Raw genomic sequence first — 16428 nt, forward strand, 5'->3', positions numbered from 1 at the left:
TGTCTCTGCCCCCCCCCCCTCTCTCTCTCTCTGTGTGTGACTATCATAAATAAAAATTAAAAAAAAAAAAAAAAGAGGCTCCTCTGCTTGCTGCCCTGCCTGTGGTTGGGGTGGAGCCTGCACGTCCCTGGGGGAGGGGGGTCCTCCGCTGACCCCCGAGCCCCCTCCCCAGGTGGCGGAACGGCTGGCGGGGCTCAGTGTGTGTAAGGACACGAGTCCTAAGAAGCCACCCCACAGGGCCGGATAGTAAAGCAAACAGGGTCACTGACCTCCGCGCGGATAAGAAGACTCGTGCCCGCCAATGACCACGGGGATGCCAGAACCTTCCAGCTTCGCCTTCCACTCCTCCAGGATCCTCAAAGACTGGTCCTGAAAGCAGGAGGACATGGGCGGCTCGGGAGCCTTCCCTGCGCACAGAGGGGGCTCCCGCGGGCGGAGTCCGCACCTACCTTACTGGCATCGTTGAAAACCGACAGCTCCATGGGGCCTGCGAAGTCCTGCTGCAGAACCGACCTCAGGCACTCGTGCAGCCAGCGCTCGGCGTTGTGCACCGGGAGGATGATGGACTGCAACCCCGAGCGAGCCGGTCGGCGCAGCACGGGCCGGAGCTCGTGACGGTGCCTGTGCCGGTGCCCGGACTTTCTAACTTGTCACCGGCACGCACCAGCACCGTGCATCAGCACCGAGCACCCAGCACCCCGCACCAGCACCCACCCTGTGCACCAGTACCAGCATGCACACCAGCACCGAGCACAGCGCACCAGCACGCGCACCAGCACCTTGCACCAGCAAGCGTACGAGTACCTCTCACGAGTACCAGCATGCACAGCAGCACCGACACCACGCACCAACACGCGCACCAGCACCGAGCACTGCGCACCAGCAAGCCCACAAATACCACTCACCAGCACCAGCACCGAGCACAGCACACCAGCACCAGACCATGCACCAGCACTGACACTGCACACCAGCACCTCGCACCAACACTGTGCACCAACACCGTGCACCAGCACCCGCCCTGTGCAATGGGCACCCGCACCAGCATCCGCACCGTTCACCGGGACCACGCCAGCACCGAGCACCAGCACCGAGCTCGGAGGCCAGGGTCACAGGCGGCCCAGAGTAAGGCTTCCAGGGAAACACTGCTCCCCAGACAGAAGGTGCCCGTTCCTTCCCGCCAGGCTCTTAGCGTTCTTTTACTCCGTAAGATTTATGCTGTCTTAGATTGCCCTGAGCTGGTCTTTTGGATGTTTTTGAAAAGGAAACAAAAATCTGAAAGGCACCCAAGTCTTTCCCAATTCAATGGCAAATTCATGTGTTTTCCAATCACTGGTCGGAAACATCATTTTGGTTGAAACAAGCATCTCTTCTCCAGCCCACTCATGAAAAGAACCTGTTGGCCTTTTCTCAGTGGAGTAAGCATTTTCCGAAGCCATGATGCTAGAGAAGCTGCAACAAAGAAGTCTTGAGGTCCCTGGACACCCGCTTTAACAGAAATGGGTGGGTGCTGGGGACATGGGGGCCTCTGTCCTTCTGCTCTACTTAGCTTAGGACAGTTTGGCACGTCCTCTCCTACAGCAGATGAAACAAAAACGCCCAAAGTGTATGGAGTAAAACCAGAGGAACCGACTGCCACCAAAGAACAGAAGACAGGAACCGCCTTAACTTTGCATGTTAGCACGTGAAGCGAGTACAGGGTGCCCAGAGTTAGAGACTCGTGTCCCCCAGCCTGGAGTGTATACCCCACTGAGAAGGGGAGCCATTCCTGAACGGGACACGGAGACTCGGGCCGTCCAGGCTCGCACAGCTCACGGGCACACACCTACGGACGTGTGCACATGGGTGTTCGACATCCACACAGCAAACAGCTCGATAAAAACACCAGCTCCGAAGATGGCTTAGAAAAACCCGTGGACCGAGCACAGTCCCGTCAAGTTCTTTACTCTGAGGATCTGACTGAACAGTGATAACCCTTCTGGAATTCATCTTTCCAAAAAAGTGGTCACCTAATTTACTTGCAGACCTATTTTTAGAGGAAACATGATTCTTTAAAGAAAACAGGAAAGAACATTTTTACTGTTCTCAAGATCTACAACACAAAACCTAATGTGAATTCCCGTCCAGGGTGGACCCTGATTAAATTCCTGGGCTGCAGGTTGCTTGGGGGCGAAGACCCTCCCAGGTGAGCCCCCGGGGAGTGCACCCTGGGGAATGCAGCCCTGAGGGGAGAGGGAGGAGGGCTGGAGGGAGGAGGGCAGAGGAAGGATGGAAGAAGGGGGGCTGAAGGAAGGAGGGCTGGAGGGTGGAGGGAGGAGGGCTGGAGGAAGGAGGGAGGAAGAACAGGGAGGAGGGCTGGAGGGAAGAGGGCTAGAGGGAGGAGGGCTGGGGGAAGAGGATTGGAGGGAGGAGGGCTGGAGAGTGGAGGGAGGAGGATGGAGGGTTGGAGGAAGGAGGGCTGGAGGGAGGAGCGAGAGGGTGAAGGGAGTTGGACTAGAGGGAGGAGGGCAGAGGGAGGAGGGAGGAGGGAAGAGGATGGAGGGAGGAAGTCTAGAGGGCAGAGGGAGGGGCTGAAGGGGGAGGAAGAGGGCAAGAGGGCTGGAGGGAGGAGAGGAGGGGGGAGAGAAAGAGAGCCGGGGGGAGGAGGGCTGGAGGATGGAGGGGGGAGGGGGGAGGGAGGGGGCGGCCCGGCACCTACCACGTGGGGCGCGGCGGCGGGGTCCCCCCGGGGCCGCATGACCGCTCGCTCCTCCGGCCGCCCCTCCCCCCCGGGGCTACTGCGCGTGCGGCTCGCGGGGCGGCCCGAAGCCGGCGCGTCCCATTGGCTCGCGGAGCCGTCGGTCGCCGGGTGGAGGGGCGCGGCCTGAGCGGCCGGAAGCCCGGGGAGGGGGGAGGGGGGAGGGGGCGCCCCGGAGCCCCGCCCCCGCCCCGCCCCCGCCCCCCACGGCCGCCCGCTGCTCGGCCCCGCCGGCCTCCGGGGCGTGACCTGCGGCCGTGACCCCCGCGGTCCTCCCAACACGCGAGCCCGTGACCCGCTTTACAGCAGTCCTGCCCGAATCGAAGATCAAATGCAAACCGTTCGATACATTGTATCTGCTTTAGATTTTTCTTTTCTTTCTTTTTAAAGATTGTATTTATTTATTTCTGAGAGACCCAGAGAGAGAGGGAGAGAGCCAGGCCGAGGGAGAAGCAGGCCCCACGCAGGGAGCCCGACGCGGGACTCGATCCCCGGACCCCGGGACCCCGGGTCACGCCCTGCACACCCCCCCCCCCCCCCGCGCGCCCCTTGGGTTTTTGAAGCATCACTTCAAGTGTGACCTCTGCGGACCCTGTGTCAGCACTTGCCAAGCCTGTCGCCGGGCGAAGCTCCTGGGCCCCATGAGCGGTGCCGCGCTCCGGCCGTGGGATCGGGGCAGCCTGGGGGGTCACTGCCGGCCCCGGTGCTCCCCAGCTCGGCCGGTTGGACGCAGTTTGCTCTCCGCCAGCTGAGCACCCTGAGCCGCCAGCGCCCCTGCAGCCTTGGGGCCCCGCACCTCCTCGCAAGCGGCAGGAGCAAGAGGCGAGGGGCCCACGCGGTGCCTGCGCCCCCACGCCCGCGGGGTCAGAACGGGCCTTGGCTGCCCTGCCTCGCTTCCTGTTCGCGTCTTGCTGCCAGAAATTTGCTTTTCACCGCCTTTTCCCTGATAACAGTTGGCTGTCGCCTGCCTTTTGCAAACATGCCGAGCGCCAAGTGGCACTGGAGGAAGGCCGAGCAGAGGCTGCGTGAGCCCCAAGTCCGGGGACCGGGGGGCACTGGGGGCACTGGAGCTGGGCCGAGGGAAGCTGGCTCTCCGGGTGACCCCTCCACGCAGCCGCCGCGTGTGCCGACGAGCCGGTGCTGGCTGCGTTCCTAGGCCTGGTGCCGGTTCACATGTGGACACAGCCCGGCAGCCCCGCGAGGCGCTGCCGTGGGGACAGACGCGGAGAGGCCCGGGCGCTGGGCCACAGCTCGCAGGGAGCCTGCCCCGAGGGCGGCGGGGGTGGCCGGGAGCCCCAGGTGTCCAGCCGGATGGAAGGCCTGCGCTCAGCCTGCGGGACGCGGCAGCCAGGCGGCCCAGGGCCCAGCCGTGGGACGTGTTCGCGGGAGCAGCCAGCCACCAGCCCAAGCGTGGCGAGGGCTGTACAGGCTCTTCCACGTTGTTCGCACCCGGGGCCTCACTGGGCCGGCCTGACAGCTCATCCGGGGGGGCGGCCAGGTGACATTTTAAGGTCCTACAGGACCTAGACCTGGTGGGACATGATCACATCAACTCCACGGCAGCAGCCTCAGTCCCTGGAAGTCAGACCCGCTGAGCTTCTGTGGCCACAGCAGCGACTCTGAGTCGTTCTCTCATCCCCTCCACCGGGTCGGCCACTGCGCACGGGGGCAGGGAGCCCCAGGCCCGTCGCTGAGCCCCACAGCCCGGGCAGGGGTGGGCCGGTGGGTGAGTGTGAAATCCGGAGCAGTGTCCATGGGGCGGCCTGGGAGCATCACCTTTGTCTTCTCCCCCAGGGGCTCTCAGCCATCGGGGGGCACGGACCCGGCTCAGCTCCTCTCTGGGCCGATCCCACCCCTGCTGGGCCCAGGGTTTGCCAAGTGCTGTCACAGGAGGATGGCCGGTGGAACTGGGCTGGACTCCGTGGGCCAGACACCTGAAGTCACGTCCTGTGGAGGAGGGGCTGGGCAGCCCTCTGTGGCCCACGCCGAGAGCCAACACCCACGCAGCCCCCTGCCCACCCAGGACATGACGAGTGTCTCCTGACGAGCGCCTGATGGGCAGAAGCCATGGTGCTAGCCCACACGTCGTGCTCTCCGGCCCGGGCTAACCCTGCACAGGGAGGAGAGGCCCCCTCGCTGAGTGTTTCCCAAGCCCCGGGCGCTTTAGGACTAGGGTGTCATGAAAGCCTGGCGAACACGGTTAACCCGAAGCCCGAGTCTGGACTGCTCCCTGGACGGGCTGGAGGAAGTAATGAGGTTCCCATTAGAGGGTGCATTCAATTAGCAGCTGAGCAAACATTTGGAGTGGATTTGACGCAAGCATCCGAGGATCACACAGTGTTTGTCTTGGCCTCGCGGCCCAGAGACCCGAGCCTGAGTCGGGCCTTTGCAGTGAGGGATTTCGTTCCTGGGAGTGGGACGGCGAGGCAGGGGAGGAAAGGGAGCCAGGACCGGCGTGCTCTGTGGGCAGCTGGGGGCTCTGGAGAAGCGTCAGTGGGGTCGCGCCCTTGGCCCTGTCCTGTGGGGTTGGCCCCTGGGCCATTGACTGACCTGCCCCTCTGGGCAGTGGTGCAGGGTCCCACAGGTGTCCCTGAGGTGCGCAGCACACCGTGGGCCAGGGGAGGCCTGCCCACAACTGTGTGCGGTGGGCCTGGCGGGAACCAGGGTCAGGACCGGGGTGGTAAGGGCTGGGCAGGAGGGAGAGGAAGGCAGCCCAGGTTGGGGAGGCTTCGAATAGGGCCTCCGCCTGCCACAGCTGAGGCTGAGTGATCCCAGCCGTGTGCCGTCCAGGCTCTGGATACCTCGAGCAGGTGGCCGGTGCCCCCGGGGTGCGTACACAGCGGGTACTTGAGCACCGAGGTGCCCGGCAACCGGCCGGGAGAGGCCAGTTAGGCGTCTTCCTCCTGCGTCTCCATAGGAAGGTGCCATCTGTGGAGACAGGGTTCCCGAACTTTCGCAGAACTCCGGGAGGCGGGGAAGCCAGAGGTTTCGGGGTGACTGTAGCCCTTCGCGCGAGGCCTGTGGAAAGCTGCCGACCCGCTGACAGGGCAGGGCCTTGCCCTCCGCCTGCCTCAGCTCCGGGGTCTCCCATCGTTCACGGGGTCGGGGGGGCTGTGTGGTCCATCAGGTCCTCCCCACGTCCTTTTCTCTGTGGCCACGTGGGCAGAGGGAGAAGACGTGGTCACAGGGTAGCCGGGCACGTGGGGTGAGGCCCCGCCGGGACTGGTTCTGGCTTTGCTGCCTCCTGGCCCAGTGGCCCTGGTGCATCTCAGCCCCTGTGCCCGTGCAAGCGTCCGCCTCTCGTGCCTTCTTCCAGTCAGGCTGGGGTCTCAGGTTCCGAGTGGCTAACGGCCAGTGGCTCCCCGCACCTGCTGCGGGGACCCCCAGGGCCTCCCAGCTCCACCTGCGAGCCTCCACCTGTGGGCCTCTCCCTGTGGGCCTCCGCCTGTGGGCCCCCACCTATGGGCCCCCACCTGCGAGCCTCTACCTGCGGGCCCCCACCTGTGGGTCTCTTCCTGTGGGCCTCCACCTGCCAGCCTCCACCTGCGGGTCTCTACCTGAGGGCTCTTACCTGTGGGTCTCTTCCTGTGGGCCTCCACCTGCCAGCCTCCACCTGCGGGTCTCTACCTGAGGGCTCTTACCTGTGGGCCTCCACCTGCGGGCCCCCACCAGCCAGCCTCCACCTGTGGGCCTCTGCCTGTGGGCCCCCACCTCCCAGCCTCCACCTGCCAGCCTCCACCTGCAGGCGCCCACCTGCCGGCCTCAGCCTGCCAGCCTCCACCTGTGGGCCCCTGCCTCCCAGCCTCCACCTGCGGGCCTCCACCTGCCCCCCGCAGCACCCCTCCTACCAGGCAGTGTGCCTACCGCGCACCCGCTGCTGCCCGCCCTCACCCTCCTCCAGTCCAGCTCTCTGGGCTGTGGGGCACAGCCTCCGGGGGGCTCCTCTTCCTGCCCCTCCCCACGGGCCCCCTCCTGCACTGCATGAGCTGGGTGTCACCCCCCAGGTGCCCTGAGGCCCCCGAACAGAATACGTCCAGAGCCCTCCTCCGGCTCCTGGCGAAGGGGACGTGGTGCGTCCTGTGCCCACGGCCGGCAGACGCCCCTAAATACTGGAGGACCCACGTTCCCCAGGACGCCCAAGGGCAAGGACGGGCCTTCACACAGGGTCTCCTCAACTTTTAACCTTGAGGGCTGCTCTGCCGCAGAAAAATATGAAAAGACACATTTCAAGGGAGTAAAACCATGACTCGTCCAAACAGAAATGAACCCGCGTCACAGATTTTACCGCGTCGGTTCATGGGGAACCAGTGAGACCTGACCTCTGGGTGACAGGCCACGGGGCAGAGGCAATGAGGAATGGGGGTGGGGAGGCGCCCGCAGCCCGGGCTGGGTTTGCCGTGAGCTGCCCCTGCGTGGGGCCCACGCGTGGCTCTGTGGACAGGGTCCCGTTCTTTCTCGGCGCAGGGAGTTGTTAGGTCGCCCCCCCGTGAGGTCGCACGCTGACCCCGTGGAGCCAGCTGTCCCCACGAGGGCTCCGCACAGACATGCACGACCTCAGCGGCCCCGCACAATGCTCTTCCCTCTCGGCCCAGTAGGGAGCCTCTCTGTCCGCACCCCCCGCGTCCAGCCCTCGGGCCGCGCCACCGAGGGTCATGGCTGTCACCTGGCCCCCAGGGCTGCGCGGAGACAGCCCTGGGCGCTGCTCCCCGGGTGAGACTGAGGGGATGTCGCCACGGGGAGGGAGAGCCGAGCGCCTGTGGCTGCTGTGGGGCAGGTGGCAGCTGGCCCGGACCCCTGCCACCCACGTGTCCCCCGCCTCCCCACACGGCCCCGGGACGCCCGGGAGCCCTGCACCCCCGCTGACCCGCTGCCCACGGCTGCTGCTGCGACAAACCGACTCCCTTGTCTCCACCCAGGAGCCCCTGGACGGCCGCGCCCCTGGGTGTCCCGCAGTGTCCCACCCAGAGTCCCACCCAGAGTCCCGCCCAGAGTCCCGCACAGTGTCCTGCACAGCGTCCCGCACAGCGTCCCGCACGCCCCACGGGTCGGGCCTGCGCTCAGCGCCACTGGCCTGGCTCCACTGACGCCTCCCTCCGGGACGGGGAGCTTGAGGAGACTCAGGCTCCTGCCGCGTTCGCCCCACCCAGCCCCGCTGCTCTGCCCCCAGCACCGCCTCCCCCGACGTTGCCGTGTCCGTGGGGCAGGGACACGGTCCTCTGTCCGCTGCCAACTCCCTGCGGCCGGCAGAGTCCGTGCGCGCGTGAGCCAGTGCTGAGCCCAGCCTGGGGGTTCAGGGCGGCCTGGGGCCCCCAGCCCACCACCCTCAGTCAGTTGATCATTACATGCGTCCCACGGGGATCCCATTAAGGGCCCAGCAGTGACCAAGCTCACACCGCGCCCTCTGGGGACCCCGCGGGTGGCCCGCCCAGCCCCGCCGTCCCCTCCACAACGAGTGCTGTCGGACTGAAGCTGCAGCTTGGCCAGCTCCCCAGAGGGGCCCCCCCGAGCCTGCGCCCACACGTGGCCACCACCATTGTCACCAGCACTTGCCTGTGCTGCGACGCCCGCTGTGGGCAGAGCTCCCCCGCCGTCTTCCCGTGAGGAGCTTGGCCACACTTGTGAATGTATTTCTATTAAAGTGGACGCAGCCCTGAGCAAGTGGGAACGAGTTTAATTTTTCTTAACAGCGAACACTCAAAATAATGAGTATTTTATGTTTCTAAGATTTATGTATTTGTTGGGGCGCAGGTGGTTGAGGTGCCTGTGGCCTTGTGGGTGTTGTAGGGGAACAAGGCCCCGTCTCCACCCTGCAGGCCTGACCGTGGGGCCAGTGGCAGGGCCAAGGCCCAGGCCTCCTCTGTCCAGCCCAGGGGAACCTGCTCACCCCATTCCCCGAGCTGCACCCAGAATGTTCCCGGTCTCAGCCCTGGCGGCCCGGAGACCTGAAACCTGCAACCACTGGTCACTGAGCCCCTGCAAGGACCGGTGGCCAGGGCTTGGGGGAGGCGGACGTGTGACTGTCTCATGGCCCCGCGGGGAGGGAGGGGCCCGGGCCCCCTGCAGGCGGGGAGGAGAACACCTGACACCCGGGGTGCAGGGGCACCCTGGCCTCTCTGGTCGGCTCCCCTGGCTGTTTGCTGGCTCGGGCACCTGCGGTGACCATGGGGGTCATGAGGCTCCACGTCCTGCCTGGGGCGCCTGTGGCCCCTGAGCACAGTGGCAGGGACGAAGGCCGTCTCCGTCCCGAAGGGCCCGGCTGCGCTGCTCGAGGCACGTCCTGGTCCAGGCACGACTGGGGCCCCCAGGGTCACGGCAGCCCCACAGCCTGGGGAGGACACGCAGAAGCTGTCACCACGCTGCTCCTTCCTGTGGCTGGGGGATTTCCTCCCGTGTTATCTGTGAATCTGGACCTAGAAGCGCTGTCCTCGAGTGAGGGCGTCACTGACCGAGCAGGGCAGCTGTCACCGGGCCGCCCTCCTGCTGCCTCGGGAGACGCAGGGACGGAAGCACCAGGGCCGTGGCCGGAGGCACTGGTGAGGGCACAGACCCCGGGGTGGCCGAGGCCCGGCTGCGGGGCGGTCATCCGCCGTCCCTCCCTGGGCGACGCACTGGAGAAAGGCTGAGCAGAGCGTGGCAGGCGCATCATCTGCTGGGCTGGGATTGCGGGCGTCTGGAGGTCCCGACACGGGCCCTGGCAGGGGCCCCCTCGGCCGTGTTCCCCCGCGGACGTGGTGAGTGCGCCGGCCACACTGGCCGCTCCTGGAGCAGGCTCCTCAGAGCCCAGGCCCGCCCCCGCCCAGGCCCTGGTGCCGCACGGTCGTGGAGGACTCCGTTCTCAGAGCGGGCGAGCGACAGCGAGGGGGCCCCAGGGCGTGGGAACTCCAGGGCGCCGCTGCCTGAACTCAGCTCCCTGGGATCGGATCTGCCTGAGCCAGGAGTAAGCGTTGGGCACCTGGGCGCCCGTTCCACGCACGTCGGCTCGTGTGTGTCCCGTGGCCCTGCAGGTGTTCACGCCCCGGCTGGCTCCTCACGGAAGGCGGCCTGGACGCGGGTCTCGAGCCCGCCTGGAAGAGCGTCTCTTCGGTCCTTCTGGGGTCGGGCGGGGTGAGGGTAGGTCGGCTTCGCTCAGATTTAAAACAACAAGGACCAGACCCAAGACCTGGGAGTGTGGGCGACACAGGCGGTGACCCATGGTCCCCCAGGGCCATCTGGGGGACAGTTAATTTTGCCTTTTGAGGTTTTGTGCTTCCTGCTTGGACATTTTGGGAAGCACAGGAAACACATGGTTTTTTTTTTTTTTTTTAAATTTTTTTTTTTAATTTTTATTTATTTATGATAGTCACAGAGAGAGAGAGAGAGGCAGAGACACAGGCAGAGGGAGAAGCAGGCTCCATGCACTGGGAGCCTGATGTGGGATTCGATCCTGGGTCTCCAGGATCGCGCCCTGGGCCAAAGGCAGGCGCCAAACCGCTGCGCCACCCAGGGATCCCGAAACACATGGTTTTAAGTAAAGAAAGCCGAATGCCTGCAGACCTCATCCATGGGTGTGTCTGGGTGATGGGGGGCGGGGCCTCGTTGCCCGCGGTGAGGACCCGAGAAGGCTTTTCCTCGGAAGGTGCTGGAAATGGCCCGTGGTGGCTGTGCCGCGTCTCCCTCCTGAACGACTACCGTGGGTGCTGACTCACACCCGGGCCCTGGGACACGAGCGGGGCCCCGAAGGCCCGTCCCCCATCCCGCCTCCCAGCCCTGGCTTGCGGGTATCTGCGGCCAGGACAGTGGCTCCCCCTCCGGTCTGGGAACCCACAGGGGCTGGAGGCGACTCTCCCGGACAGGTGACCTGCGGGACGTGGCCGGCACGCGCTGTGAGGGGCACATGCCCAGCGGCCACGGGGACGGCACACCCCCCGGGACTCCCACGGAGCTGTCCGCCCCAGCTAACGCCCTGCTGGACGCCGACCACGTGCAGGTGTCATAGGGCGTCCCGGGGCCCAAGACGAGCAAGACGCCTGGGCCCCATGCTCCCTGGCGCCCCTGCCCCAGCCCGCCAGGGCCTCCCTGACCACCGGCTGGGGATGGCAGTGCAGCCTGCCTCGTGGGGTGCGCGGGACGGAGGGGAGCCTCCGCAGGGGGAGGAGGGGGTGCCTGGCAGGTCCTGCCCGCCCCGGAGCCGCTCCCATCCCTGCCTGCGCCCTGCGCACGGCGGCGGCACTCTGGGGGCCTGAGCCCTCACCAGGGTCAGGAAGGACCGTGGGTGGGCAGGCTGGGCGGTTACCAGGCCGGGAGACTGTGGACATTCAGAGCTGGTCACCCAGGGAGATGGCAGCCGCTCGCCGCCCTCAGCTGGACCTGAAAGGAGTGAGAACAGACGGAATTCAAAGATGCCCACAAAAGGGCTTCCTGGCGACAGCAGGACCTCGCCCCCTTCTCCTCCGCGCCCCCCGTGCTGGCGCCTCGGGGCGCTGCACCCTAGCCGACAAGCGGGCCGCGGAAGCAAAGTGGACCCCCGGCCCCCACCCCGACCCCCATCCCCACCCCAACCCCCACCCCGTGTTGTCTGAAAAAGTGGGTTTGAAATCCAGATCCTGCCTCACAGGCACCAGCGTCGGCCTAGAGGGCCCTGCAGGCACCTGCAGACTTGTGTTGTGCGTGCCCTGACTGGGGGCCTGGGTCCACGGAGAACTCCATGCACACGCTCGTGCTCAATGTGCACCACGCACAGTGCTCACCTGCACGCACGTGCAGTCATGCACGCTCACGCACACACACAATGCTCACATGCACACACACATGCATACACATACATGCACATGCACACATTTTGCACACTCACACACATGTCCAATCGTGTACATTCACACACACAATGCTCACATGCATAGACATGCACACACATAAACACAATGCTCATGTGCATACGCACGTGCACACACGCATGCACACGTGCATTCATGCACACACACAATGCTGATGTACATACACACATGCACACATGCATACTCACACGTAAACACAATGCTCACGTGCATATGCACACACACACGTCCATTTGTGCACACACACAATGCTCATGCACATACACACGTGCACACACTCAGACACTCAAACGCTCACACACACATGCACCTGCAACCCAGTGGGAGAATGGGGAGATGCATCCTTGCACGGCAGCCGTAGAGTGAAGGGAAACCACTCTTTCTTCCCTCAGTTCCTCTGGCACAATTGACTTTCTCCCAGCAAGTGTACTCACTCTCCTGTTCAAGGAATTTGACTGACAATGTTTTCACAGGCTCTCTGGGCGTTCCCACGTCACTTTCTCAATGACATTCCGAGGCTGGCAGGCAGGTGGCTGCTCAGGTCAAGGGGGCGGGAGGAGGGTGACGCCCACAGGCATCTCCCCCACTCTGAGCACCTGTGGCTGCCACGGCCGCTTATGGGGGACAAGGCCAGGCCAGGGCCCCCCGCGCCCCACGTGGTCCTCACCGTGACTTCCTCAAGTCCATGTACAGGTGGGAACAGGAGGATCGAAGTAGGGATGGTCGTCCTCAAACACCACACAGAGAACGCGCTGGGGGTTGTGGAGGACACTGCATCTCCGTCTGGCTCTGGCGCTCCAGGCACCACATGGCCCACGAGATAGCGCAGCTCACACCGCAGCCCGCACCCGTCCTAGCGCCTCCTCCTGTCCTGGGCCCCACTCACCCCACTCAAACCCCAGCCCTTTAGGTCGTTCGGTAAAGTGGCCGAAGTACTACGCTCTGGGGAGGAACGGTCGTCTCCAGCAGTCGGAGAGACCCGGAGAGACCCATTAGGTGGCGGCCTCTTCCTGGGTTGCGGGACGTCCAGCTAAGCGCTCACCCCCGAAGACCTGGCTCCGCACTCCCCACGCCATGGGGCCCAGAAATGTTGCCGAGGACGGAAGCCTCTGAGTTACTGTTGGATTGACTCCTGCCTCTGACCGCAGATGTCTTGCCAGTAGGTCTCGAGGAGCCACGAGCACCGTCGTCCATGTGACGGACAAGCGTGCAATCCTGTGGGAGGGCTGGAGGTCAAGGTCCCCGAGAGACGAAGTCTGAGGCCGGGGGGAGCGTCGGCGTCGCCCCGAGGCCGCATGGCCTGGCCGTGGGGCCCAGCAGGCGGGCGCAGAAGCAGGCCTCCTCTGGGCCAGAGGCTGTGCTCCAGGGGCCACTCCAGCAGGGACGTCGCCGCAGGGCCGCTGGAGCCCCTGGTGACCGCAACGTGGCCCGCAGCCACTCTCCACGGCCCAGCCGCCCCGGCCAAGCAGGCGAGCCCGACGGGAGGTGGCGGGAGCCCCACCGGGCGCCATCCAGGGGAGCTGATCCCGCCGCCTCGCGCCTGCCGCTTTCCCAGGCGGGCGGTTCGGGCCTCCGCGCTGGGCCTCGCTGCCCAGGGAGCTCCCCTCCCCCGCAGCCCTGGCGCCGTGGGGTCTGCCAGCTGAGCCTGTGTCCACCCTCACCAAGCGTTCTGGAACTCGGGAGGGAGACAGGATGGGTCCGGGCCCCGCGGGACCTGTGGAGACGAAGGCAAGGGCCCCCACGGGTCCTTGCCCTGACGGGCCACCACCAAGGTTTGGGTCCCTTGGACTCAGCGTCTGTGCAAAACCAGTAACGGGTGCTCCCCGGAGGCTGCGATCACACCTTCTCCCGGGGGCACGGTTACCCCGGGAAAGCCCACAGGAGCCTCTGGGGAAGCCGGGGACAGAGATGGACCGGTGTGTTCTCAGCAGTTGTTGCGGCCTCCCCAGGGGACACTGCCCACCCCCCCACCCCCCTGCTTCAAGGTGTTCTGGGTCCATGACGCGCTCAGGTCTGGGAGCCGGTGGAGGGGCTGTGAGCCCGTTTCTATGATTCGGGCCAGACTTTTCCTCCCTTGACCTCGAACATCCCTGCGGGTGCAGGTCAAGTGAGAGTCCCCGTGCTTCCTGGGGTTCCCGAGCAGCAGGGCGCCGCCAAGCGACCCACCCCGGGGCCCCCCAGGCCTGTGAGTCAGAGGATTCTGACGTGGCTCCGCCCGCATCCACCCGTGCGACCACACCCCCTCCTTTCGGCAGGTGGGTGCCCCCACTGGGCCTCTGCCACCCTGGGACCTCAGCACTCCACTGAGTTTCAGTTTTCCAGTTGAGTTACATGGTCCCTTCTAGGGAGGGGCCTCAGGGCTCTTCAGGGGTGCCGGGATCCCCACTGTCTCAGTGGGAGGGGCCTCTGTTGGATCCTCTCCATGTAGGTGAACGGCCTTAAATGGCAGAGTCACCTCCATATCCCCAACCCTTTGAATCCCTTTTCTACATTGGACATTTCTAACCCGCTCACTGTGGGCCACCTTCCAGTCCATGTTTCAGCCACCCAGGCTCTCAGAGCTGACCCCGACCCTGACCCCGATGCTGACCTTAACCCTGACCCCGACACTGACCCCGACCCTGACCCTGACGCTGACCCTGACCCTGACTCCGACCCCGACCCGATCCTGACCCTGACCCTAACCCTGACCCCGACCCTGACCCCGATCCTGACCCTGACCCTGACGCCAACACCAATGCTGATGCCGATGCCGACGCAGACCCTGACCCTCTCAGACCCTGACCCCGACGCTGACCCTAACCCTGACCCCAACCCCAATGCTGACCCCAACCCTGATCCTGACCCTGACCCTAACCCAGACCCTGACCCCGACGCTGACCCTAACCCTGACCCCGACCCTGACCCTGACGCTGACCCTCACCCCAGGTTGCGACCTGAACATGGATGGCTGCTTGATGAGCCCACGTCGGCTGTCTTGGGTCTGCCTGGTCCAGCGTTAGCTTCCTGCCGCTCTTCTCCCACAGCCTCCACATCCATCCCCACACATTTCTGCATATAAAGTAGAAAACTCGAGTAGCTCTTGAGGAACAGAGCCCACTTCCTCATGGGTCACACTCGGCACCCACCTTCAGGCCCGAGGCTTCTGGTCACAGGTCTAGAAGCAGAGGGGCAGTAGGGTTAGGGTCCTGAACGTCGTCCTGTAGGCTGGCTGCCGCTGAGGTGCCATGTGGCCCCCAGGCGGTGCAGGGATGGGGTGCTCTGCGGGGTGGGAGCTGTGTGAGGGTCAGGACTCCTCCCCAGCGTCACCCTCGTCACGCTGGCCCTGCTCCCAGAGCGCACCGCTAGGGGCTCTTGAATAAAGGCCTCCTAGGTCATCGTGCACAAATCACACGATGACATCTCAACCCAGAAGAATGAGTCTGAAGAAACCAAGCCACCTGGTTGACCTTGCCGATGGCGTTTGCGACCTTGGGTGCGAAGGTCTGGAAGCTACCCCTATGCCCTGACCCTCCCCCACGTTCGCCGGCACAGGTCCCAGCACCCGCCCCGCCCCAGGGGACCCTCACCACTGTCTCTGTGGTTTCCCAAGCCCACGTGATCACCCGCTGCACCCTCCCCAGCCCCCCAGGGCCCCCACTCTTCATCCATCCCGTGTGGGGCTCTGGGCGTCCTTCCCTGTCCAGCCCGTGAACCTCAGGCCCAGGGAAGGTGAGGACGGCCGTCATGTCCGGATGGCCTGCAGACCCCATGAGGCGACAGGAGGACACCTGCCGTCCAGAGCCGGCTTTACCTGCTTCTGGGTGGCACTGCCCGTCCGTATGGAGCCCCCACCGCGAGGGACAGTAGCCTGGGCCTGTCTCAGCCCACCAGCAGGCGGCAGCCCGGAGCCACCTGGCCCACTGTGGCCTGCCTCCAGAGCCGTGTGTGGGAGGCAGGCCGACTGTACTGGAGTGAAGCAGGCCACACCTGCCTGGCCCCGAACGGGGTTTCCTGCAGGTGTCCCCGCCTGCACACCTGGGCTGAGTCACCGAGGCGTGGCTCAGCACTGACCCGGGAGGACCTGTCCCTGGGGCTCCCAGCCGGGCAGTTCCGGGGCAGCGCCCACACTGTGCCCCGTCCGCCCATCTCCCGCCCCGTCCCTGGCATGCGCAGCTCTCCGGGGCCGAGGGGCCTGCGAGGGGACAGCGTGGGAGGGCCTGGCCGCACAGTCCCCAGGGCCACAGCAGGACCCTTCTCTCCTGTCGGGGCAGGGAAAGGCTTTCACACCTCATGCGCTTGCAGGCCGCGGTGTGTGGGCGCAGACGGGCCGGACAGCATCCTCCCACGGCCGCGCGGCGGGGACGCTGCTGGAAATGCAAGTGGGCGGCCAGCTCAGTGCCCTCCAGGCCCACCTGCCTGGGGGGTGGTCTGGGCACCACCAGGGCGGCCCCCGTGGGCCCTGTTCCCCACTCTGCATGGTTTGGGGGCAGCGGAGGAAAGCAGACTCCGGCCAGCGAGCTGAGGGACACCATGTCCCTGTGAGGCCCCACGACGGTGTCTCACGGTGAGCGCGGTCCTGGCAGCTGGTGGCCCCTCGGGTGTGTAGGGCCAAAGGCTCACGACCTTGGCAACTTCCCACGGTCGGGTGGGAGAGGTCTGCATGTGGGCGCTGGGTGGCTCCCTTGGTTACGTGGCCAAATCTTGATTTCCGCTCAGGTCACGGTCTCAGGGTCGCGGCACTGAGCCCCGCGTGGGGTCTGATTCTCTCCCTCTGCCCACCCTCCCTGACTTGTGTGTGCTCTCTCTCCAAAACAATCTTTCGAAAAATTATTTAACAAAAGACAATGTACAGATATGGGCACGCGGAACGCGGGAAGGCGCACCACACCACCAGCTGCT

General features: G+C 65.2%; 1 protein-coding gene and 2 long non-coding RNA genes across 14 annotated transcripts in view; all 3 read right to left on the reverse strand.

Annotated features, from left to right (window-relative positions):
• The window catches only part of QTGAL (queuosine-tRNA galactosyltransferase), a 49759-nt gene extending 46972 nt beyond the window's left edge, over positions 1 to 2787 (reverse strand). For 5 of the 12 annotated variants that reach the window (XM_077854758.1, XM_077854755.1, XM_077854756.1 and 2 more), the window contains exons 1-3: positions 2696 to 2787; positions 450 to 566; positions 270 to 369 (exon numbers count right to left, since the gene is read on the reverse strand). In XM_077854758.1, coding sequence (XP_077710884.1) covers positions 270 to 369; positions 450 to 566; positions 2696 to 2734 — 256 coding nt within the window. In that variant the 5' untranslated portion in view covers positions 2735 to 2787. Of the gene's footprint in view, positions 1 to 269; positions 370 to 449; positions 622 to 2695 lie in introns of those variants that run through there. The other 7 variants (XM_077854764.1, XM_077854763.1, XM_077854757.1 and 4 more) reach the window with 6 other exon arrangements.
• A 5598-nt stretch (positions 2788 to 8385) lies between these two features.
• LOC144287248 (uncharacterized) lies at positions 8386 to 11232 on the reverse strand. The gene is made up of 2 exons (XR_013355101.1): positions 10268 to 11232; positions 8386 to 9893 (listed from the first exon to the last, which is right to left on the reverse strand). It is a non-coding gene; the product is annotated as an uncharacterized LOC144287248 (long non-coding RNA).
• Positions 11233 to 11289: 57 nt separating this feature from the next.
• LOC144285420 (uncharacterized) lies at positions 11290 to 15722 on the reverse strand. The gene is made up of 3 exons (XR_013353693.1): positions 14676 to 15722; positions 14471 to 14598; positions 11290 to 12762 (listed from the first exon to the last, which is right to left on the reverse strand). It is a non-coding gene; the product is annotated as an uncharacterized LOC144285420 (long non-coding RNA).
• Between the last annotated feature and the right edge of the window lie 706 nt (positions 15723 to 16428).

Source organism: Canis aureus, chromosome 16 (assembly GCF_053574225.1).
Source record: "Canis aureus isolate CA01 chromosome 16, VMU_Caureus_v.1.0, whole genome shotgun sequence".
NCBI classification, from domain to species: Eukaryota; Metazoa; Chordata; class Mammalia; order Carnivora; family Canidae; genus Canis; species Canis aureus.